The following is a 22,863-nucleotide window of genomic DNA, read 5'->3' as shown; positions in this document are numbered from 1 at the left end:
CAAACAATGAACAATGCTTTTATAATGCGTTACCCAATATTAATCGAAATTCACTCAAACATCTGAAAAAAATGTTTTATTATCCATTGACAAAGCTGTTGGTAGATTTTAGAATTGTCACACGAGCGAGCAGACATGTTTATTGGCCAGTGCTGATGATCCCAAAATTGCAAAAGATTGGCTATCACTGCTACACAAACCTATGCACCTTTGTCTCCGTTTAGCATGTTTCTTAATCCAAATGGACCTCTTTACCACATTAATAGTTTTAAGAATGAGAGAGGGTGGATTGTGATTTGGTCACATGTGTTTGCTGCTTTTGTTTTTGCAGGTGGTGGACCATGACAAAGTGGCTGAAAGTCCTGTACCTGTACCCACTAAAGATGACATCCCCACATTCGATGAGTGGAAGAAGAAAGTGATGGAAGTAGAGGAAAAGAAAAGTAAGGGATGAGACACGAGCACGCTCTTACAGCTGCATGATCATCAGTGCATCATTGCATGCAAGGCTGCTCCCGTGTTTCTTCTGCATCAATGCATGCTCACACGCACTTGCTTTAGGTCACACTTCTGCTTGATTTCACAGAATAGTATCTCTTTCCTTCGTGCATTTCTATTTTTCCCCATGCTTTTTCTTTCTCCTATTTTAACCTGTCCCTACCATTTGTCAGTTCTGTGGGACCAGGAAACAGCATGCACAGGGTTGCATAGCCTTGTGTGCACACATGCAGGCTGCTGTAATGGACTGCTTCAGTCCAATGAAACAAAAGTAACAAAAATCTAAGCTTATTCCCTAGGCCTTCGGAACAATATAAGGAAATGTTCACCCAGAATTTTTAATTCAGTCATCATTTACTCACCTCCATGTTGTTGCAAGCTTATATGGCTTTCTTTACACTGTCGAACACAAAAGGAGATGTTAGGGAAAACGTCAACCTCAGTCACCTTTCACTTTCATCGTATCTTTTTTCCATACAATGAAACTGATTGGTGACTGAGGCTAACATTCTCCACATCTCCTTTTGTGTTTATCGGAAGAAAGTCAACATGAGGAACAACATGAGGGTGAGAGAATGAGTACAATTTTGAGTGTGAAGCCAATAAATTAACAAGTCCTCTGCTGTCACACAAGCGCTTGCTAATAGCGAGTATGTTAATTGACCCTGATTAGCATTAATTAGTGGGTGCTGTAAACCCAGTAACACTAGAGAGCTCTCAAATAGCTACCACCTCTAAGTGAAAATTCTGTAGAGTTCCCCAGAGGCTTAGGTGGACTGCACGAAACAGTTGACACACATACTTTTTGATAAATTTCCTTAATATATAAGTAAGGATTTGTGTTTTTTGTAGCCCGGGCTGCTTGACCTAGAAAGTTCTCAAGAAGCAAAAAGAGGAAAAAAATGTGTAAAATCAAATTAAAATAACCCAATTACTTTTTTTAGTGATGATTGTGGGGTCTACAGCTGCAAAGATGTACAAGTTGCTTCTTTAGGTCGCTTTTGCAAGCTGGTGTCAGCTCGACATAACTGAAACTGAATCTTATTTTCCTGAAGGACGTGACTTAAAGCATTTACAGTTTGTGAGAGCAGCTATTGGTTGTTAAAATCCAAAAATAATTTTGCAGTTTGAATCAGTGATTACATATATGTATGCTGTACCTTGCATGCATACATAGTTTTTTTTTTTTTACATTTCACATAGGTAGTTGGCAGTTAAACGCATCTACGCAGTCTATGCAGGTCACACACAGAATATATAAAGATACTAAACCAGCCTGTTTCATACTATAGAAATGTTAGAAATCACCTATATATCCTGTTTTGTTGGTTTTAGGTCAGTCTCTGCACACGTCATCAAATGGCAGTCCTCATCCAGTGAAAAAGGTCCAAAAGAATTTCAAGAATAACTACGCTTCAGTGGAGTGTGGGGCCAAAATCCTCTCGGCTAACAATGAGGCCAAGGTACGACTCAGAAGAGCACACAGTAGCATGTGTGGTTAAGAGAAAGATAGACATTATTGGGCAGTCTTTCAAATCAGTGTTACAGTTCCTGCATCAGAAATGTTTTTGGTTATATTACTGTAGCTACTCTAATTTGTATTTCAGCTGTTGTGTCAGTCTTTGTGATTGTCTAACCCTTTGTGTGTGTGTGTGTGTTCTGTGCAGAGCACATCTGCCATCCTGATGGAGAATATGGATCTGTATATGCTGAACCCCTGCAGTACTAAGATCTGGTGAGTCACTACAGAGAAAGAGAGAAATGGACAGCAGCAGCTGCAGAAAGATAATACACAAATGCAATTATAGAGAGGCTGTTTTCCTCTTTTAGTAACTAGATTTTATGTTTAAGCAGTCCTGTCTCTTCGAAGAAGTTGTGTCATTGTAGTTGATTACATAACATATTCAATATATTAATTCATTTGTGTACACTTCCCAAACAACCTTTTTCTCTGCCAATTTGCCCATCCAGGTTTGTTATTGAGCTCTGTGAGCCAATCCAGGTGAAGCAGTTGGACATTGCAAATTTTGAGCTGTTCTCTTCTACGCCGAAAGATTTCCTAGTGTCCATCAGCGATAGGTAAGAGAACTAGAGATTGACCGATAGTGGATCTTGCCTATAACAAAGGTGGTGGGAAAGGCCGATAACCGATTAATCGGTCGATAGTTTTAAAATTGATTTATAGAATGTCAAAAAAATGTCTTTCCTTACTATGATGGGAACAGACAAAGTGTCCTAAATGAATAAAATCCCAGATGCAGTTTATTGTTCAACCAAAATCCCCAAAATAACCAGAAAAAATGAATATTTGGTGCATAACGTGGAACTTTTAAGTATAAACAAGCTCTAAACACAACGGGCACTCTTATTTTGAAATGATGAAAAAACTATCGGCAACTATCGCCGTAGATTTTTGCAGAAAAATGCATCTATCGACACCGATATATCGGTTTTACCGATTAATCGGTCTACCTCTAGTTAGAACATGCACACGAACATACACAGAGTGATAATCTGACTGGGCATTAGAAGATATACAAACACCAGCATAACCTCATCACACTTTTTTATTTTTTTTTTTTATTTTTTTTACCTCAGGTATCCGACCAATAAGTGGATCAAGCTGGGCACCTTTCATGCCCGTGATGAACGCACAGTACAGAGCTTTCCTCTAGATGAGCAACTCTATGCCAAATATGTCAAGGTAAAGGGGGAGAAGCATTTCACAATTTATTTAACTAAAAGAAACATAAAACACTTTGCAAGGACTTCTGGCAATACAATTGAGTGATGACTCAAATCATACATTTTTATAAATGGGCAAATTAATTTGATAAAATAAACTGGACTTCCCAAACCTACTTGACAGAAAGAGGACACACTAGGTGGTTGGATTTCATTGTTGTTTCTGCTTGTTTGTAAGGCTGTGTTTATTATACAGTGTAATGCTTTGCCACACTACACCACTAAGAAAAGCTATGGTCACATTTCTGGAAGTGAATTAAGTTGGTAGCATCACTGCTTAGTTACTGCTGCCACACTGCACTAGTAGTATACTACTAGTTACTTCCCAACACTAAGTGGGAAAAATTTGACATTTAGCTTTAGTTGAGTCCATGTTCCTTAATCATACCACACCCCCCAATTTAAGACAAAAGCAAGGCTTGAAAACATTGACCAAAACCACCATAGCGTTTAAAACAATATTATGACATCAAGCATCTGTGCTCTGGCCTTTAATTATATTTGAAACATGAAAAGCTTTAAAAAAGATCACACACACACATGCTATCTGTCCTCTGTGATCTAAATAACATTGAATTGCATTAACAGTGCATGTTTTTTTTAATGTGAATGAATAACATACTGGATAAAGGGGAACAGTACAGTCATTTGAGAGAAGCTGTGCCCTTCCCTGAGGGCTGAGAGCCTCATGACTGTATTGTTCTGTATAAATACATGTCATTTTATCATACTAAATACATGCACATTCATGACCCCCGAACTTACCTATGGATTTAGAGTTAAAGAATTGCGTTTGTGTTTCTGTGTTTAGATATGTCAGTGTGTTAGGCATTGGAAGCTTGGGTAGAAAGTAAAAGTCACATTTACTTGACTATCTGTCATGCTAGGACATTTCTCTACTGAAAGGCAAAGAAAATGTGCCTATTCACTCTTTTAACTTTACTTAATTTCCTTAATTTTCTTGGGGATTTGTAACTGTTATGCTTTCTTTGTCCTATGCTTTGCTTTAGCTTTTTTGGTTTACCTTTGATCTGAAATAATTTCTTCACTCATTGTAATTTATGAGCTTTCAGATGATTTATGACTTTTCAGGGGCTCATCTGAAAAGTTGAAAATTAGGGGTGCACTGATCGATCGGCCACCGATCGAAATCGGCCGATATTCATCTTAAATCCATGATCGGCCGATTGTGCCTAGATTTAGGGCCGATCTTTTTTGCAGCACACAGGGCATCACACATACACTGCTCCTCTAATGAATGAGCGCTTGCTCAGCCCTTGAAGCATGACAGAGTGGCCTCTGGAGGGTGAGTTGTTGGCAATTCTAAGTATTCACGAATTTAAACTTTCAGACATGCTGTAATTCAGATGAATATGCTGTTTTGTTTTTAAAAATGTGTAAGAATGACCTGTGTTTGAATATTAAGTTGCCCATTTTCTAGAGTCTTTATGGTAGTTATTCTGACTCACTGCACAGTGAGCAGGAACAGGATAAAGAGGCTGCTAACGGGTATAATAAAACGAATTAAACAACAAATAAACATGCAAATACATGATACATGACATGAGTCATGACAATCAGACGCTGTGTGGCACGATAGAGACTGTTAGAGCGATTATGAGCACTTTCAGCTTTATTCTCTTCAATATGAGCACTCGTGGTGTCAATCAAACATGCACGCTCTCTCCAGATGGTCTCCATCTCATTATCAGTTACTCATCTCAGTGCTATTCTGTGAGAATCCCAAATTAAATCAGATTAATGTTGGTCACAATACCACTAATCACAGCAATTACATTTTAACCTTAATGGCACCGTGTCTTCACATATATGCTTAATAATTAATGATTTGTGTTACAGCAAAACACCAAAGACAGTTAACAAATCATATATATTAATGATTTCTCACTGGAGCAGTTTTAGAGCTTGCAGTGGATATATTTTTCTTCTATTTGAAAGAATCTCTGCTGTGTGTTATGCGCTCATGGTTTTTACTGCTTACCAGTATGTCACAATGGCCTTTTGATATTGACAACAGAACTATTAATAACTGTTTTCAATACAAATAAATGTTAGCAATTCTTAATTCACGTAATTTTAATGTCATTTTGGTAAAACTTAATAAAAAGGTTTCATTTCTCTAACATTAGTTAATGCATTAGTTATCATGAACAAACAATGAACAATGTTTATACAGCATTTATTAATCATAATGTTAGTTAATAAAATTACAACTGTTCATTGTTAGTTCATAGTGCATTAATGTCCATTAACTAATACAACTTTTGATTTTAAAAATGTAATATTATATGTTGTAACTAACATTAAGTTCATTAGTTCATTTTAACTACAGTAATGTTGTTAAATAATGTTAACAAATTGAACCTTTTTGTAAAGTGTTACTGTAATTTTACTGTGTGGGGCATAAACATAACTGCAGCATATAACCTGCAAAAGTGTGGCAAAGGGCAAAAATCGGTATTGGACGATCTTAGTGTTAAAAAAATAGGAAATCGTATCGGCCTCAAATTTCCTAATCGGTGCACCACTAGTGCTTAATATGCAGTTGTTGCCTCTAATTTCAAATAGCTACAGATATTTTTTCCTTAAAGGCCAGTTTGGCCTGTAAAAGAGTAAATAAACATTGTTTTGATGAACTCTTTCATTCTTTCTTGTCTGTTGCTTAAACAAAGAAAAAAATCGGCTATCGGAATTGGCCCATTTGCTTGTAAAAAAAAAAATCAGAATTGGCCATGAAAAATCATGATCGGTGCATCCCTATTGAAAATTCTCTAATCATTTACTCGCCCTCATGCCAAACCCAGATGTGTTATTACTTTCTTTTTAAGGCAGAACACACATGAAGATTTTTTTGAAGAATATTTCAGCTTTGTAGGTCCATACAATGCAAGTGAATGGTGGCCAGAACTTTGAAGGTCCAAAAAGCACAAAGGCAGCGAAATCCAAAAAGGAATCCATACGACTCCAATTTTTAAATCTACTGGAGAGAAATGATAAGTGTGGGTGAGAAACAGATAAAAATGTAAGTCCTTTTTGACTGTAAATCTCCACTTTCACTTCCATGTTCTTCTTTCGTTTTTTGGTGATTCGCATTCTCGTGCATATCACCACCTACTAGTCGCCATTTACATATTGATCTGTTTCTCTCCAACACCCATCATATCGCTTCTGAGAACTTGGATTGAACCGCTGGAGTCATATGGATTACTTTTATGCTGACTTTGTGTGCTTTTTTGAGCTTCAACATTTTGGAACCTGTTGACTTGCATTGTATGGACCTACAGAGCTGAAATATTCTTCAAAAAATCTTTGTGTTCTGCAGAAGAAAGTCATACACATCTGGGATGGCATGAGAGTAAGTAAATAATGAGATCATTTTTTATGTTTGAGTGAACTATCCCTTTAAGTCATGGAAGTGGAACAAACAAGAAAAATGCAAAATGCTTGACTTGCTTATGGCATGAATCCAGTCTTTTATACTGATCTTTCTCTGTGTTTTTCTGTTTCCGCTCTCTCCTGTCTTCTCCTGCATCAGATGTTCATCAAGTACATAAAGGTTAGCGTTCTTCTCTCTCAATGCATTGTAATGCTACTTTGATTGACAGGACACAGATACAGTAATGCATGGCAGTGACACTTCCTTGATCACTTAAATACACACATTCACACATATCCATATATACATCTTTTCTCACACTTTCTGGAAAATTCCAGAACATTATGTCAAGCCTTTAGACATTTAGCTAATTAGCTTCTGATGTGTACCTGTGTACCTGTGTACCTGTGGATGTATTTTAAGGCCTACTTTCAAACTCAGTGCCTATTTGCTTGACATCATGGGAAAATCAAAAGAAATCAGCCAAATTCTTTTGTGGACTGGTTCATCCTTGGTAGCAGTTTCCAAATGCCTGAAGGTGCCACCTTCATCTGCACAAACAATAGTACGCAAGTATAAACACCATGGGACCATGCAGCCATCATACCGCTCAGGAAGGAGACACATTCTGTCTCCTAGAGATGAATGTTGTTTGGTGCAAAAAGTGCAAATCAATCCCAGAACAACAGCAAAGAACCTTGTGAAGATGCTGGAGAAAATCGGTAGACAAGTATCTATATCCACAGTAAAATGAGTCCTATATTGACATAACCTGAAAGGCTGCTCAGCCAGGTAGAAGCCACTGCTCCAAAACCACCATAAAAAAGGCAGACTAAAGTTTGTAAGTGCACATGGGGACAAAGATCTTACTTTTTGGAGAAATGTCCTCTGGTCTGATGAAACAAAAATTGAACTGTTTGGCCATAATGACCATCGTTATGTTTGGAGGAAAAAGGGTGAGGCTTGCAAGCCAAAGAACACCATCCCAACCGTGAAGCATGGGGGTGGCAGCATCATGTTGTGGGGGTGCTTTGCTACAGGTGGGATTGGTGCACTTCATCAAAATAGATGGAATCATAAGGAAGGAAAATTATGTGGATATATTGAAGCAACATCTCAAGGCATCAGCCAGGAAGTTAAAGCTCAGTAAATTCAAGGTATTGGAGTCGCCATCACAAAGCCCTGACCTCAATCCGAAAATTTGTGGGCAGAACTGAAAAAGCGTGTGCGAGCAGGGAGGCCTACAAACCTGATGCAGTTACACCAGTTCTGTCTGGAGGAATGGGCCAAAATTCCAGCAACTTATTGTGAAAAGCCAAAATGTTTGACCCAAGTTAAACAATTTAAAGGCAATGATACCAAATATTAACAAAGTGTATGTAATTTTCTGTCCCACTGGGAATGTGCTGAAAGAAATAAAAGCTGAAATAAATCATTCTCTCTACTATTATTCTGACATTTCACATTCTTAAAGTAGTGATCCTAACTGACGTAAGACAGGGAATGTTTTCTACGATTAAATGTCACGAATTGTGAAAAACTGAGTTTAAATGTATCTGGCTAAGGTGTATGTAAACTTCTGACTTCAACTGTACACTGGTCGTGTTGACAACTTATAAAGAAACTTGTCTTTTTACTTTTCTGTAGGTTGAGCTGCTCTCCCATTTTGGATCTGAACACTTCTGCCCCCTCAGCCTTATCAGGTAGGTTGAATTTTTTCCCCCTATATGTTTTTTTTCTTCTTTTTAATAACACATCAGATTTAAATGAAAAGACGTTGGCCAAGCATTCACATCTGCATTTGCATACTGTATGAGCATAAGAGTATGTTTGTGGCCTAAGGCATGCTTTGAGGGATTTTTGGTATGTATCATAAAATGACGTATTAAGAAAACATTAAAAACTGCACTTTAAATACTTAATTATTCATTTCCATGCTGATAATACTTCTTAAAACAATTATGATATCAGTCAAACGTATTCTATAACCAGAGCATAATGCACAGCAACATTATACCATAATGAGAAACGGGCAGATTCAAATTTAATGATTCTTTTTTGTTGAATTTACTGTTTAAATTTCATTGAAAAGGACACATAGCTTTTATAGGGGTTTTAAAAAGGAAACGTTCTTGAGTAGAGTGTAGAGTTGATCTCTGTTCTGCCTTGGGCTCCTCTCTGGTCCGTTTGCATTGGCAGGAGATTTAATCTGGGTTAGAGGCCCATATAGGGGCAGGTCTGACTGCACTTCATGAGGCACATACTCTCCCATTATAAGGAAATTACTGTATATACTGTGGGAGGCAAGCAAAACACCACTGCCAGATAGAAGCGGAAAAAAATTAAAATTATTCTTCCCAAGTGACCATGTTCTGTACCAGCCAAGCTTTCACTAAACATTTGGTCCGATTTTCTTCAGTTGACCTCCACAGATCCTAACTAGTGAGTCACAAGAAGCTACTTTTCAGATCAGTTTAGTAGAAATTATATTGTAATCCATCATGTGGCCATCCGTGTGGTTGAGTACAAATCTATAGCATTAACATTTATTAGGGTGCTCTACAGATCAAAATTCCCACTTCCTCCTCTTTTACTGAGAATGCTGGTTTCGCTGGATATCTCTTCTTTCACTGCAGTTACCCCCTCCATAACTGGCCCCTGATGATTTAAAGGGTGCTATAAAACATGATTTTAAGAGTGATGTAGGCCTAGTTTTTTTTGTAGAACTCAAAGATAACTTGTGCTGATGAGTACAGTGGGCTTTGCTGTACTCTTTTATCTGTGCAGGGCTGTGAGTTTTTTTAAGATAATATGGGTACAGTTTTACATTTGTACACATTCTGTTGTTAACAATACCACCCACTTTTGTACACACAGTTTTTCAATCCTTCTCCTATTTCTGTATTATTCCTCCATGTTCTACTGTCAAGTATTTGATCTGTGTTGGCCATCTGTATTTTGTGTATATCAGGGTGTTTGGCACCAGTATGGTGGAGGAGTATGACGAGATAGCCGACTCTCAGTACACCTTAGAGAGAGCCGAGTATCTAGATGAAGACTATGGTGAGATGATCTCTCTTAATGCTCACTACAAACAACCCCACTGCTCTTTATGTGTGTGTACTGTACATGCATACAATGTTCTGTATTTTCCTCAGTTAAACTAATGGTTAAATGAATCGTTTACCCATAAATTAACATTTTGGCATCATTTACATACCCTTATGTTGTTACAATCCCGTATGACTTAATTTCTTCCGTGGAACACAAAAGAAGATATATTGCAGAATCTCGAAGCTGCTCTTGTCCACACAATGAAAGCACATGGTGACCAGGGGCTGTTCAGCTCCAAAAATCACAAAGCACTATAAAAGTAATGCATTAAACTTGTACAATATATATGAAGTCTTCTGAAACCATTTGATACCATTTTTGTGATGATCAGTCTGAAATTTAAGTTATTATTCACTGAAAACCTCCTGCGCTGTAGTTATAAAATAACATTCGCACTTGCGTGTATTCAAACTTCAAACCATGCATTGCAATCTGTTACAGAATGTGAGAATCAGTGACCGCGTTTACATGCACTTAAGAGTTTTACTTTAGTTGGAAGCCCCACTATTGCAGCACAATCCCGCTGCAGGTTACAATGGAAAGTTCAAAAAACAAACACAGCACAACTCAGGAATATTTGGAAATAAAGCAAATCAGCAGTCAATGAAATAGCGAAGTCTACTTCAGATGCCATGTTTGTTATTTACACAAGCGTTGCAGGGAAATGATGTTGCTGTGGAGCTGCTTACTGACATGTATATGTGAGTAAAAAGTACGCTGCTTATACAGAGCATGTAAATGGGAAAGCAAATTTCTCGCAATAAGCCGCTTTCTGTTGTCCATGTAAATGTCATCAGTGGCATTTGCTATCATTGACGTCAAACCTTCAAATGCCAAGTATGAATATGCACAAGCGTGAATGAGATTTGAGTTTGGAATTACATGAGGGTGAGTAAATGATGACAGTATTTAAATTTTTGCATGAATTATCCTTTTAAATACAGTGCGCAAAACATTGTCAGTTTTTTACCTCAGCGACACTTTATGTACACTATATTGCCAAAAGTATTCGCTCACCCATCCAAATAATTGAATTCAGGTGTTCCAATCACTTCCATGGCCACAGGTGTATAAAATGAAGCACCTAGGCATGCAGACTGCTTCTACAAACATTTGTGAAAGAATGGGCCTCTCTCAGGGGCAGTGAATTCCAGCGTGGTACTGTGATAGGATGCCACCTGTGCAACAAGTCCAGTCGTGAAATTTCCTCACTACTAAATATTCCACAGTCAACTGTCAGTGGTATTATAACAAAGTGGAAGCGATTGGGAATGACAGCAACTCAGCCACGAAGTGGTAGACCACGTAAAATGACAGAGCGGGGTCAGCGGATGCTGAGGCGCATAGTGCGCAGATGTCGCCAACTTTCTGCAGAGTCAATCGCTACAGACCTCCAAAGTTCATGTGGCCTTCAGATTAGCTCAAGAACAGTGCGTAGAGAGCTTCATGGAATGGGTTTCCATGGCCGAGCAGCTGCATCCAAGCCATACATCACCAAGTGCAATGCAAAGCGTCGGATGCAGTGGTGTAAAGCACGCCGCCACTGGATTCTATAGCAGTGGAGACGCGTTCTCTGGATGACGAATCACGCTTCTCCATCTGGCAATCTGATGGACGAGTCTGGGTTTGGCGGTTGTCAGGAGAACAGTACTTGTCTGACTGCATTGTGCCAACTGTGAAGTTTGGTGGAGGAGGGATTATGGTGTGGGGTTGTTTTTCAGGAGCTGGGCTTGGCCCCTTAGTTCCAGTGAAAGGAACTCTGAATGCTTCAGCATACCAAGAGGTTTTGGACAATTCCATGCTCCCAACTTTGTGGGAACAGTTTGGGGATGGCCCCTTCCTGTTCCAACATGACTGCACACCAGTGCACAAAGCAAGGTCCATAAAGACATGGATGAGCGAGTTTGGTGTGGAAGAACTTGACTGGCCTTCACAGAGTCCTGACCTCAACCCGATAGAGCACCTTTGGGATGAATTAGAGCGAAGACTGTGAGCCAGGCCTTCTCGTCCAACATCAGTGTCTGACCTCACAAATGCGCTTCTGGAAGAATGGTCAAAAATTCCCATAAACACACTCCTAAACCTTGTGGAAAGCCTTCCCAGAATAGTTGAAGCTGTTATAGCTGCAAAGGGTGGGCCGACGTCATATTAAACCCTATGGATTAAGAATGGGATGTCACTTAAGTTCATATGCGTCTAAAGGCAGGTGAGCGAATACTTTTGGCAATATAGTGTGTGTGTGTGTAATATATATATATATATATATATATATATATATATATATATATATATATTATTATTATTTATTTATTTATTTATTTATTTTTTTCAAAAAAAATGCTGAAAAATGACAGCTAATGCTGTCTTCTTAATCCTAGACTTTCATTTGACAGATTACCCTCCCGGCTACTTGCCATCAGAGGACAAGACATCAAAGAATCTGCTGGGCTCTGCCACAAGTATGTCCTGTTCCTCCTTATACAATTTGTTACACTTCATGCATATGCTGTATGTAGTTGCCCATACAGAATTAGTTCCTTAACAAGTTAGTATATTTATAATTGTGACGAAACCGTCAGTCACACATCATACTTATGTCTGAAATGCCAGTTTATCAAATCACATTTGCACAAGACTCTAGTGGCAGTTATTTCCATGAGCTGTTGATGCATGATTTTGTTTGTGGTTTCACTGTGGAAGGGATTGCAGGAGAACCAGTTGAGAAATCTTTCTATAAACTTGTACTAACTTTAACATTCAAGGAAGTTGTCTGGCCCCTGCCTCGGTTCCAGCTTTTCTTTTTAAGTAGTTTCAGTCTCCATCAAGTCCATAATGATGGACAACAATGCAGCACACTAGAAATGTTTTACACATACTGTATGTGACGAATATGATTGTGCTTTCACACACATACTGGCAAACACACACACTCTTTCTTAAAGAAGCATGGAGACCACCAGGGACAGGCAGAGAACAGAGCATTCAAGTGTGTTGGTACTGTTTGACATTTACCCCAGTTTCTACAGCTCTGTATTTAGGGACACCAATCATCTCTCATGGTTTTTGTTCATACATATTAATATTGTGCTATTTGCATAATAAGTATGCATATTTGCATATTAAATGACATCTTAAACATTTTTTAAAATGTTCCTCTTTTTTTTTTTTTTTTTTTTTTTTTTAGATGCGATCCTGAACATGGTGAACAATATTGCAGCAAATGTTCTGGGAGGGAAACCAGAGCTCGAGATCAGAGCTGAAATGGAAGGTACGGACCTGATATCCTCCCTGTGGTTAAATATATTAAAATCCCCCTGGTCTAATTCTTTTCAGCTCAACAGCACAGTGAAATTACTCCACTTAGTAGCTCCCCTTTGCTTGGCAGCTGTTTGTGACTAGTGAGGGCTGTCACCATGCCAACAGTGCTAGAACTGTGAGGCCTGGCAGTGAATGAGCGTCTTTGACGGGTTCTGTAGCTGCGCTTGCCAACATCAAACTCCCAGGGTGTTTGTGTGTGCGTGCGTGCCCCCCAAGAGAGCTGGTACAAAATGCTGTTCAAATAAGCTTGTGGCTTTCCTACATGCAGAAGTGAAGTTTAAAAACACTCTGCTGCTCTGTACAATACCATAAACAGTCTGATTGTGGGCGTCTATTTAGACTATTTAACACAATATTTTTACTATAGCTCTTGAGAGATTGCAGTCTAATGAATCACTTATATTAGAAAAGTTTATATTAAGTTTGTAAAAGGTAAAGCACAGTATGGACAATGTTTTTTTTTTTTATGGTTAGATAGTGGTTGACAGATATCGAGAGCAGGGTGGCCAATAGCCAAAATAATGCTGATATACATAATATGATTTAATGATAACAAATGTGATGTACACAAAATTGCACTAACTGATCAAATAACGTGTATACCAATAGAATCAATGGCTTATGGACTGGTCCTACCTGTTGGTAAACATACTGGCAGGTTTGGTCTTTTCAGAATGAAATCCTCCTGATAATTTGGTGGCATCATATGTTAAAGAGTGTCTTTTATAGATGTATGCAAGAGTAGGTTCCTGTTTTTCATAATTAAACATGACTGTGACACAAATATTCTAGGTAATGTAATCTTCCCAGTTGCAAAGATATGCTAGATATGTGACATTGAGATTGCTGCTATAATTCCCAGTTGCTGCAAAACATCTGTCAGTTCAAGGCTGTCTCCACCGTGTCTGTTTGTCCTGTGTTGTTCTGGATAAGTTTAAACCATGCCATATATTTGTATCATTTCAGCCTATCAAGAGTTCTTCACCTGTTTCTAGTTAAGGGCACAATTGTGTGTGTTTGATGTTGGCTAACGCGGGTAGGTTTGTCTGAACAATGGCTCTCATTGTGTTGAGATAGGGGAGTGTGGAGACCAATGTTCACCTCCTCTTTTTCTCTCTATCCCTCTCGCTCACTGTCAAAATCTGTTCTCTTATTCTATATTCTCTCCTTCAGCAAACGTGTCCTCTGGGACAGAAAACGTCACCCAGATGTCAGCAGAAACCACACTTACTCCGGAACCCACCCCCACTGAACAACCAGCTATGTATGTCTCATACACACCTCGCTCATCAAGCACATTAAAACCCCAAATGCTTACTCAGTACTGAGCCCCGAGCTACTAAGCATATTCCAGCACAAACTGGTTTTAATTGTTTGCTTATATACCAAATCAACAACTAAGTCTTTTAATGCAGTAAGAGCTTTTATAACTCTAATAAATTATAGCTGCTGCATAACCGAGAGACAAATGTACTGCAACAAAGGTTGGACATTCATATAATCAGTTTATACATTTTAAAGGATAATTAAAAATGTTTGAAGTCAACATTGACCCCGGTTACTTTCCTTATACAGTTTCCTGGTCTTATCTTGCACGATTCATCTGTCTTCATATTTTTTTTTTTATCATTACGAAATAATTTGCTCCACTTCTAAAATGACTTTGTTTTTTGGCTGACATCACCTAGTCTGTGTGGGCGGGGAAAATAATGTTAACCATTAGCCAAATAGCTATCTGGACTTTGTTTTAGGTTACTGTTGTTGATAATGCAGCCTTTCTAAAATTCTAGTGCAGTAATGTAGCGCAAATTCTCTCATTATTTACTTAACCCCATGCCATCCTAGGTGTGTATGACTTTCTTTCCTCAGCAGAAAACATTTGAAGAAAAATATCTTAGCTCAGTAGGTCCTTAAAATGCAGGAGGATGGTGATCCGACTTTTGTAGCTCCAAAAAGAACAGATAATCAGCATAAATGTCATCCATACTCCAGCAGTTAAATTAATGTCTTCTAAAGTGAAACAATCCTTTTTGGTGCGAAAGAGATCAATATTTAAATACTTTTTAACTATAAATCACCGCTTCCTTTCAGCAGCAGTATGCGCCTAAACGAGAATGCTAAATTCACACGGTCTCTTGTGTGACGTATACGTGTTGGCATGTTACGGACGTAATCTCATGTTTTTCTTTCGGTTGAGACATCCAGGATAAGCACACAAACACGCCATTATGAAACATGCAGATACAAATACAGATCTAAACCAAAACCAGTGAAGCTTCTGTACAGCGTTGCTCCTACTCAGTTGTAAACAGCGCTGCTCTTCTGGGTGTGACGCACGTGCGTCAGTTCTCACGTGAACATGCCAACGTGATTACGTCACACACGTATACTGCTGCTGACCGGAAGAAATTATTTATAGTTTAAAAAGTACTTAAATATTGATCTTTTTCACACCAGATCGGATCGCTTTATAAGACATACATTTAACCACTGAGTCGTATGGATGAAGTTTATGCTGACTGTCTGTGATTTGTTGAGCTTCAAAAGTCTGATCATCATCCACTTGCATTTTAAGGATCTACTAAGCTGAGATTTCTTTCTTCAAATGTGTTCTGCTGAAGAAAGTCATACACATCTGGGATGGTATGAGGGTAAGTAAATGAGAGAATTGTCATTTTTGGTTGGACTAACTGTTTAACGGTAATGTTATTTAAGATAATGTCAAATAATGATAGATTTTAAAAAGTTTCCTCAATAGTGGGTGCTGGAGTGTTTCTGGATGGAAGAAGTCCTCCATAATTGACAACAAACTTTTATACATTCTGTTCTGGAATGCCCACTTTTTCACGATCTGATCAGTTCCTGATGGATAAACTCAAGTCCTGCCCTACAATCTTTTCTCTATGAATATTCTGTTTTACTCTGAAGTACAGTGGGTTGTGAATACGGTTTCATGTTGACTTGAAACGCATTCAGTGAATACGCCTTATTTTTAGATATTCACTCTACTTTAAATTTCCATTAAGAGACAAGAGATTTAAGTGTTTCCATTCCCTGTCTTCCTGCCTCCAGGCTGGACCCTCTTGAGTTAGATCCCACTCTAGTGAAAGAGGACTCTGAGGTTCCTGATCTCGTAGCTTCTTCAGTTCCTCCCCATGAGGAGAGCCGAGTCGTCATCCTCATTAAAGAAGAGGAGGACGAGGAGGCCCCCCAACCAACAGTGACCCTGCTGGAGGAGGACATTGAGGAGGAGTGGAGACAAGCATACATCTGGGAGAAAGAGAGTGCCTTTTACTGTGGGCACCTCTCAACTTTGTCCTGCTTGGCATCTTTGCACGAGCACATTTATTGCTACTGTTCAGCAGCTTTAGCACTACGCCGCCAGCGTAGAGACTGCCGCCACAAAGCACAGCGCACGCAACCTGACACAGACACACAAACTGCTCCTCAGCAGCCCCTCCCTGCCACCACCGCGACCCAAGAGACCCCTGTGCTCTCCGAGGATCTTCCAGAAGCAGAGCGGCCCTCTCAGGCGCAAGCCGAGAGAATTTCACCCACTGAAACCGTAACCGCTCCGACTCAGCCTTCCAGCGGAGAGTCCTCGGTCACCAACCAGCTCCCACCTGAAACCATCCTGTTGGAGCCCAGTCGCACCTCCACCCTTCACCCACACAGCTTCTCTGACACCCCCACCCAAAGCATCCCCGAGTCCCTACCACCGGAAGAGCCCATGGACCAGCGTCCGCAGTATCTGGAGAACATCCCAGAGACCCGTACCCCTGTCAGCATCTGCAGCAGCACCAGCAGTGCCCCGACTCCCAGCGCCACCTCCTCCATGCTCACCTCCACCACCACTGAACATCACAGCGTGGAGACGGAACACTCCAAACTGGAGCTCCTCATCCCCACCAAAGAGCAGCCAGTTCAGCCACTGCCCACCCACACTCGGCCTGCTGATATCCCGCCTCCTACTGAGCTCCCCGTCCCAGTTCCAGAGGCCTCTGACAACGTTAAGGCCACAGGGGTGGAAGACCCACACCACGGTGCTGTGGCTTCCCAACCAGAGGTCTCTGAATTCCCTCCGTCTCAACAAGAGGAGACTGTAGACGACATTCTGCTCAGCCAGACAGGACCACACCGGACTGCTGGAGAGTTTTATGCAGAACAGCCAAATGCAGAAATTGGCCATGGGAATGGAAACGGCAATGGGAATCAGGTGCATGGATCCAACCAGAAGGAATCAGTGTTCATGAGACTGAATAACAGAATTAAAGCACTGGAGATGAACATGTCACTCAGCAGCAGATACCTGGAAGAGCTTAGCCAGAGGTACACAATTACAGACAGTACACACAGGCTACCCAACTCAAGCTAGCTTTGTAGACCACATTTCAGTCAAATATGACCTTCTGATTGATCTGTGCTGCTGTCACTCAGGTATCGTAAACAGATGGAGGAGATGCAGCGAGCTTTCAACAAGACCATCATCAAACTGCAGAACACCTCCAGAATTGCAGAGGAGCAGGTTATTATCAGTCCCACGTAGAGGTTGACCGATAGTGGATTTTGCCGATAACGATAACTAAGGTGGTGGAAAAGGCAGATAACAGATTAATCAGCCAGTAGTTTTTAAAATCGATTTATAGAATGTTTCTCAGTCTTTCCTTACTATGACGTCACAGACATAGAGGCCGCAGGATTCCAAAATGAATAAAATTCCCAAAATCCCAATAATAAATTAAGATTTGGTGCATAACGCGGGACTTTTAACTATAAACAAGCCTGAAATACACTTGCTTATTTATGGACTCTTATTTTGAAATGAAGAATATTTGGCAGTGTTACAATGCTCTATTATTAGGTATTTACCAAATTAAGCTTTTTATAGCCTATATATTTCACCAGAGGAGTTTTTATTTTAATTATTATTCACAAGAGATGAGTTTGGAGACACAATAGCCATGTACACACTATGTTTTGTGTGTGACAACCGCATTTAAATGCAAGCGTAAATCTGCTAAATTTTCATTCCATGTGTGTATGAAATACAAGATTTTCTCCCACAGTTGCAGTGATTGACAAGTGATCACCATAGCAGTCAGACTCGCTCCTGTAAACAAGAAACAATAATGCCCCCATTTTGACCTGAGCAAAGGGATTATCCACCAGAGACATATTATCATCCAGTAATGTTTAGTTAGCTGTCATTGACAGAGTCGCTGTGTTTTGTGTATGCGCATCTAAGCAATTACTGTTAAACAGCATGCGTGCTCTGGACTGTAATTTCCGGAGGAGGAACCCGGGAGAATAAAAAAAAAACCTATCTGCAACTATCGACATTGATTTTATAGAGGTAGACCAATATATCGGTATTTCTCTGGTCGCACAGATCTTTTAAACTAGGCCATAACATGAACTATTACTTTGGATCCTGGAACATACAGTGGCCCCAAAAAGTATTTGGACACTTAAGCCGCTCTTATTCATGTATGAATGCCTTTGCATTAAACATCAAAATAGCAAACCAAGTGGCATTTCTTTTAAAAAAGAAAGCACAATTTTCATACAAAACATTTCTTACAAAGCTTGATTGGCTTTAAATGATGAAACAATATATATTGTTCAAAATAAAGACAAAAGTATCTGGAAACGTTCTTGCTGTCAAATATTAGTAGAACATGGTTGATGTAATGAACAACACCTGTGGTTACTCAGCTAGGTCACCTGTTTGAAATTGAGGGAAACTGATTTCATATATCCACTATAAATTAATTTGAGACCAGTTGGTTTATAATCATTGCAACAATGGCTCAGAGCGAAGTTAGTTCTGAGAAAATTTCTAGAATTATGTTTGCAGATGCCACTTCATTTGACATTTTTGTTATCTTATAGAATTACATTAATGTATTCTAGTGTTGATTTAGTATCAAAATACTTCTTGGGGCCACTGGGGCATGTGTAGGTTTTCAGCTTAACATTTAGATGAACAGTTTGTGTTCTGGATTATGTCAGGTCAGTGATGTTATCTTAATCCATGCATGTGTGTGTTCAGGACCAGAAACAGACAGAGTCTATTCAGATGTTACAGAGCCAGCTGGAGAATGCCACCAAGATCATGTTGAACCTGTCTGCCACTGTTGCCCAGCTACAGAGAGAGGTATACAAACACGTACATCTCATTCCTTTCCAGTCTAATGCTTAAAATCACATGCCACCTTGTAATGTATGTTAAAGATACAGTATATCAAATCTATTGTACAATGTTTGTGTTATAGGTGTCTGACAGACAGAGTTATCTGGTGCTGTCTCTGATCCTGTGCCTGATGCTGGGTTTTCTGCTCTGTATGCAGTGCTACAGGAGCTCACCCAATCACAACAGCAGCTCAACCATTCCCATGAGCAACCATTACCCCAGCCCTAAGAGGTACAACACACAACTGTGAAACGAGTTATGAAATAAAATAAAAAAATTTATTGAAAAGTTGAATTTTCAGAATGCGTAACAAACATTATTTCAATAAAGTGCCTAGTTGAAGACTATTCTTGACTCATTAGCTGATCAGTATAGTTAAGCTAAAGGATTTAACTACCGGTAGTTGCAGATAATTATACTGTAATGTTGGTCCTACTGAGATTTGTTTACTTAACTGCATTGAACTACATTCAGAAGAATGAAGAATGCCTCTCTCTTATTCTCAGGTGTTTTTCCTCATATGATGATATGAGTCTGAAACGGAGAGTGTCTTGCCCTCTTGTCCGTTCTAAGTCAGTTCAGCTGCCTACATCAGAAGGTAAGAGTCACCTTTGACCCAATGGGTTTTGGTGTCAGAGCTCTCTCTTTTTTTCTGACTTCTTCCCTCTTTCCCACCACTTTTCATGTAACACACATTGTTTCCCTCTGCTGTAGTTCTTGACATATCATGTCTTTTTCAGTCAGACCCAAATCTGCCATATTCATTTGCTACAGCTTGAGAATCCGAGATGGATGCCCACTAACATCACACCTTCCAACTTAACATGTGGCTTACATTGTGTGCTCTCATTTTGGCTGCTCTTCTCAGAAGAATCAGGCCTTTTGTTTTCCATGCCGCACAGATAGCCAGATCGGTTTACAGCTTGAACCTAGTTGTGATTCCAGCTGTCACAAGTTTCACGATGTCTGGCGATGGTTCAGTATCAGCCTGACTTAAACTGGAGCACAGTGTGATTTGTAGTTGAATGTCAGCACTGAGTCTTGCATTTTGTTTGGTGCAACAAAAGTCCCCTGATCAAATACAGTGACCCCAAAAAAGTATTTGGACAGTTAAACACACTTAAAAAATGCCTGAATGTCACTGCATTAGAAAACAAAATATCAAACAAGGTTGCAATGGCAAACAGATTATGTCAGACTTTTTCTCACAACTAACTTTTTTCACTTTTCTGAGCCATTTTTGAAATTAGTTTTAAATTCTCTCATCATTTACTCACCTTCATGCCATCCCAGATGTGTATGACTTTCTTCAGCAGAACACAAACAAAGGTTTTTAGAACAATATCTCAGCTCTTTAGGTCGTCACAATGCAAGTGAATAGTGATCAGACCTTTGTAGCTCCAAAAATCACATAAAGGAAACAGAAAAGTAATTCATATAGCTCCAGTGGTTAAGTCTATATCTTCAGAAGCAATGGAACAGGTGTGGGTGGGAAACAGATCAATATTTAAGTCCTTTTTTTTTTCTTCTTTTTCTTTTTACTATAAATCTCCCCTTTCACTTTCACTTCTAATAGTCACATGTGGTGCCTGTTTAGTTTCACTTTCACATCTGAAAGTGGAGATTTAGAGTAAAAAGGACTTATATATTGATCTGTTTCTCACCCACACCTATTATATCGCTTTTTAAGATATGGATTTAAACACTGGAGTCATATGGATTACTTTTATGCTGCCTTCATGTGCTTTTTGGAGCTACAAAGGTCTGATCACCATTCACTTGCATTCAATTGTATGGAATACAGAGCTGAGATATTTTTCTAAAAATCTTCTTTTGTGTTCTGTTGAAGAAAGATGGCACAAGGGTAAGTAAATGATGAGAATTTTTATTTCTGAGTGAACTATCCCTTTAACTAACTAGTCTCAGGACTTATTGGATGCATGAAGTCATTTTCCCACAAATTCACATAGGTGTCTCAAGAGCAACCACAGGTTCATCATATTAACTATGGACATTTTTCGACATGTTCCACTTAATTTTGAACAGTAGTACATCTATTGTGTTTATCATTGACAACCTAGCAAAACAGCCTAACTTGTTGTGAAATCTTTTGCTTAAAAAGATTGAAGAAAAAAAAAAAATCCACTTGGTTTTATATTTTATCAAATGCAGTGACGTTTATGTGTTAAGTTTGGTGCAAGTATATCCATTGTATACCCTGTGTATCCACTTTATATCTCTTTAAGCATAAAACATTAAAAAAAAATTATGTAGCTTTAAAAACTCTAATACAACAAACACAGCCAGATAAACAAACAGCCGAAACTACTATACATTAAATACCAGATCCTCCTTATTCTTTCTGTTTTTCTTTTCTTTCGTCCTTTATTCCTCACATTTTGCTTCAGCATGTGTATCTGTGTGTCTGTGTTGGAGCGTGCAAACATGCCTTTGGGTCATCAGTGGTTTGTATTCATGAGGCAGATGTTGGATATTTTTAGCACATGATGCTTTCGGCTGGCACATGTTAGACATTTGCAAGTAGTAACAATGTAAAATGTGTTTGCACTCAATGCATCATGGAATGAAGCATATACACAATACTGTATGTGAAGACAAATTCAACATTCATATGCTTCAAAATGACCAAATTATGCAAATGATTTATGCTGCATTCAAGTGCAGATTTGTTTGTGAAGAGCGGAATGAGATACAACAGCGTGAATTAGAATTGAATAACAGTTTTACCTGTAAAGAACTGCAGTAAGGTACTTTAAAAAGTCACTATAAGTTGAGCTACTACTTGCAAGGGCTGTCATGCTTGTGTTCTTGTTTGCCATTCCATTCCGTTAACCTTCCCCCTTCTCTCCCCTCTTTAGTAGGTCCTGATGACTTGTACATTGTAGAACCTCTAAGATTTTCTCCAGAGAAAAAGGTACGGAGTGTGTTTTGGCCACTGTGTGTATGACAGTAGTAAGACCCACTCACTCCTTCACTTTCAGCCCGTACTGATGTCTGTTAAGCAGGTCTTACTCATCTTTTAGTTAAGTTTACTGTTACAATAGGTAACAATAAGGACTGCATTAATTACATAAATCATGTCTTATAAAAGAAATGCACCTATAAATGTAAAGAGCAGTAAGTGTTTTGGAAGGCAGCTCCTTCTAGTTAGTTTGTCTGACAGGCCGTGGAGTTAACCATTTCTTTTCTGACTGAGGATTTGGGGTGGGCATCGTAAGGAATTTAATGTTTCTGGCTCCACTTAATGATTTCGGTTCATTAATGAACCCATTAATGATTAAAAAAAAAAAAATGGTCCTAACTATTTAAGATTCAGTGAGTGAGTTGTACTGATTCAAACTGCTAACTCGTGAGTAGTGAAAGACCGATACATCGGACAGGCCGATTAATCGGCCGATATTTGGCCATTTTGCGATTATTGGCATCAGCCCAGTAACCATGTTCGCTTGGCCAATTAACAAAAGTGTTAACTTTCCCTTCTGTCATTTCCAAGATCTACCAATAGATAATGTCAGTGGATTGTGAACATTTTCTGTTTAAGGTTTTTTTGAAGTTTATGCAAATTTGAGTCAACATT

The 22,863-nt window shown here is 39.1% G+C and overlaps 1 protein-coding gene across 9 annotated transcripts in view; it reads left to right on the top strand.

Annotated features, from left to right (window-relative positions):
- LOC127416037 (SUN domain-containing ossification factor-like) overlaps nucleotides 1–22,863 on the top strand; it is a 66,488-nt gene that overhangs the window by 38,143 nt on the left and 5,482 nt on the right. For 5 of the 9 annotated variants that reach the window (XM_051655124.1, XM_051655117.1, XM_051655122.1 and 2 more), the window contains 17 exons: nucleotides 332–443; nucleotides 1,834–1,961; nucleotides 2,166–2,233; nucleotides 2,470–2,577; nucleotides 3,097–3,202; nucleotides 6,800–6,820; nucleotides 8,288–8,343; nucleotides 9,612–9,703; nucleotides 12,133–12,213; nucleotides 12,939–13,022; nucleotides 14,246–14,336; nucleotides 16,145–17,401; nucleotides 17,510–17,597; nucleotides 19,125–19,229; nucleotides 19,348–19,496; nucleotides 19,772–19,863; nucleotides 22,145–22,200. In XM_051655124.1, coding sequence (XP_051511084.1) covers nucleotides 332–443; nucleotides 1,834–1,961; nucleotides 2,166–2,233; nucleotides 2,470–2,577; nucleotides 3,097–3,202; nucleotides 6,800–6,820; nucleotides 8,288–8,343; nucleotides 9,612–9,703; nucleotides 12,133–12,213; nucleotides 12,939–13,022; nucleotides 14,246–14,336; nucleotides 16,145–17,401; nucleotides 17,510–17,597; nucleotides 19,125–19,229; nucleotides 19,348–19,496; nucleotides 19,772–19,863; nucleotides 22,145–22,200 — 2,694 coding nt within the window. The remainder of the gene's footprint in view (nucleotides 1–331; nucleotides 444–1,833; nucleotides 1,962–2,165; nucleotides 2,234–2,469; nucleotides 2,578–3,096; nucleotides 3,203–6,799; nucleotides 6,821–8,287; nucleotides 8,344–9,611; nucleotides 9,704–12,132; nucleotides 12,214–12,938; nucleotides 13,023–14,245; nucleotides 14,337–16,144; nucleotides 17,402–17,509; nucleotides 17,598–19,124; nucleotides 19,230–19,347; nucleotides 19,497–19,771; nucleotides 19,864–22,144; nucleotides 22,201–22,863) is intronic. The other 4 variants (XM_051655119.1, XM_051655121.1, XM_051655120.1 and 1 more) reach the window with 4 other exon arrangements.

This window comes from Myxocyprinus asiaticus, chromosome 25 (genome assembly GCF_019703515.2).
Source record: "Myxocyprinus asiaticus isolate MX2 ecotype Aquarium Trade chromosome 25, UBuf_Myxa_2, whole genome shotgun sequence".
In the NCBI taxonomy this organism is placed as follows: Eukaryota; Metazoa; Chordata; class Actinopteri; order Cypriniformes; family Catostomidae; genus Myxocyprinus; species Myxocyprinus asiaticus.
The sequence above is the reverse complement of the archived record's forward strand: the minus strand, read 5'-3'. Positions and strand labels throughout refer to the sequence as shown.